The sequence below is a fragment of the Poecilia latipinna genome, unplaced genomic scaffold, assembly GCF_001443285.1.
Source record: "Poecilia latipinna isolate Pla-1442-1.1 unplaced genomic scaffold, P_latipinna-1.0 Scaffold4091, whole genome shotgun sequence".
Lineage (NCBI taxonomy): Eukaryota > Metazoa > Chordata > Actinopteri > Cyprinodontiformes > Poeciliidae > Poecilia > Poecilia latipinna.
The window spans coordinates 1-2,099 of record NW_015116707.1 but is presented as its reverse complement, the minus strand read 5'-3'; the positions used below and the strand labels follow the sequence as shown (position 1 = coordinate 2,099).

The 2,099-nt window shown below is 45.0% G+C and overlaps 1 protein-coding gene across 1 annotated transcript; it reads right to left on the bottom strand.

Moving 5' to 3' along the window:
* Nucleotides 1-684: 684 nt before the first annotated feature.
* Nucleotides 685-1,999, bottom strand: LOC106942181 (uncharacterized). Its single transcript, XM_015025390.1, has 2 exons — nt 1,154-1,999; nt 685-906 (listed from the first exon to the last, which is right to left on the bottom strand). Exons 1-2 carry the CDS (start codon nt 1,689-1,691, stop codon nt 701-703), a joined length of 744 nt encoding a protein of 247 aa, XP_014880876.1. The 5' UTR covers nt 1,692-1,999; the 3' UTR covers nt 685-700.
* Nucleotides 2,000-2,099: the final 100 nt, after the last annotated feature.

Below are 2,099 nucleotides of genomic sequence, written 5' to 3'. Positions count from 1 at the left end.
AAAACAATGAAAAATGGTAAGAACGAACAGTGGAATACTGGAAGATAAAACAGATTTATTCCATGACAACCATGTCATCATCCTCAGGAATATCATCATAAACATCCACACTCTTAGGTTCCTGTGGATTTTCTTGGGACTCTCGGGACGACATTTCTTGCCTAATCATTGGCCCATATTTCTCATGGGTAGCAACGGCACTGTCCTGATATAAGCAGGCTTTGTCCAGGTAGCCAGCTCGCAGTGCATTTGCAACGCAGGTGTTAGTGATCTTATTCCAAGAATTCTTCACCCAGTTAACAATCTCTGGCAGTCTGGGCTTCACAAAGTTCCCACGTACATTTCTCTCCATTCGGTTTTCAATGTAGTCATTGATTTCCATACGCAGATAGTCCTTGAATGGCTTGTTAATGGCGATATCGAGAGTCTGAAGATAAGCCGTCATCCCTGCAGGAATCATGATTTGGTCGATTCTCCGCTCATGAAGGAAGTTTTTCATGGTTTTGGCGCGGTGTGTGCTGGCTGCATCCCAGATCAGCATCCCTCTTTTGTTCCCGCGCATTACAAGCGGCAGCATTAAATCAAGCCACTTTCTTATAACATCTTGTGTGGCCCAGGCTTTTTCAGTTTCCAGCACATAAATGCCAGAAACCCGCTCAATCTTCTCCTTCTTGCCCTTTGCAATGAGTAGCGGTGTTGCTTAAGTGCCATCCAGACGAATCGTCAAAATGCAGGTGACACGTGCACTTTCATAAGCGGTGGAGGGAACGTACACTGAGGAGGCACCTCGTTGATCAATGGTGGTTTGAGCTGCTTGGCCCATGAACACGGCAGTTTCATCCATGGCGATCATGTTGCAAAGACTGTACTTAGAGAAGTCAATATCATCCACAAACTTCTTGTAGGCTAAAATCAAAATCAAATCAAATTTTATTTGTATAGCACATTTCAGCATCAAGGCATTTCAAAGGGCTTTACATAGTTAAAATAAAAACAGCATGTGACGCAAACAGTGAGAAAGAGAAATAAAAAGAAAGTAATAAAAAGATAAAAAAAAGATAAAAACATAAAAAAAACAAATACATTGAAGACATCAAAACCCCACACTCTAATCCTAATTTAACCATAAGCAACTCTAAACTAAACTCTTAAACTAATGTCCGTTTAACAATCTCAGCATCTTCCAACCTAAAGAGGGTTGTGGATCTTCTCAAAGACAGGTCATTGCGTTCAAGAAAGTTATCCACCCAGTGCTGTGATGCCTTGAATTGTTCAGGGGAAATGTCAAACTGTGGCAACACTGCAAGGGCATATTCCTGAATCTCAGCCCTGGTCACCACCAATGTCTTTGCTCTCCTGTCTGCAACCCACTCAGAGACCAGGCTTTCCAGCTCTGTATACATTGGTTGCCGACCACATCCAATCTTGCGCTTTTTAGCCATTCCGCTCTCCACTTTTTCACTCAGGTTAGTGTATTCTGCACGCCATTTTTGGACCAGTCGGTGATCCAACATTTTCTCCTTGCAGAACTGCACTACATTTTTGCCCCAAGATTCTTCGACAATCGCTTTTTTATACTCCACGGTGTAACTCTTCCTTTTACCACTGGAACCGGAAGCGCTCATGTCTAGGGGCAAAAATATAGCATACGGTATAAGCACTGCTTGTGGTTCCGTATCACAGTCTCCCATAGGGTTACAGCCCCATACAGTATCCCAAACAGCGTGTTTTTGTATGCATCTAACCCAGTGTGATACAGTACCACTTGCTGTATTTAATCCAGTGTGACACCTGCTGATACCCACTGGGTTACATACAGCAGATGATACCCCAGTATGCCAGTGTGTATGTTTTACTGATGTATGATTAATACTGCGTGCATTACCCTATTTTAAGCAGGAGGCGGCAGTGACAAGTGCAGGGGACGGCGCGGTGACGTATGGAGGGGGGGGCGGCGCGGAAGTGGGCAGGAGGCGGCGCTCATTAAGATCAGAGGGAGGTGGCAGACGCGGTGACGTATGGAGAGGGGGACGGTGCGGACGTGGGCAGGAGGCGGCGCGCAGCTAGATGAGATGTGTTTCCCCGAAAAGTAAGACATA

What these genes read in the sequence shown, in the direction of transcription:
- LOC106942181 (XM_015025390.1), bottom strand. Translation starts at nt 1,691, where the DNA reads ATGGGAGACTGTGATACGGAACCACAAGCAGTGCTTATACCGTATGCT. An exon ending in GATTGTTAAACGGACATTAG is followed by an intron (nt 907 to 1,153) that starts TTTAAGAGTTTA and finishes TTTTGATTTTAG; the next exon opens with CCTACAAGAAGTTTGTGGAT.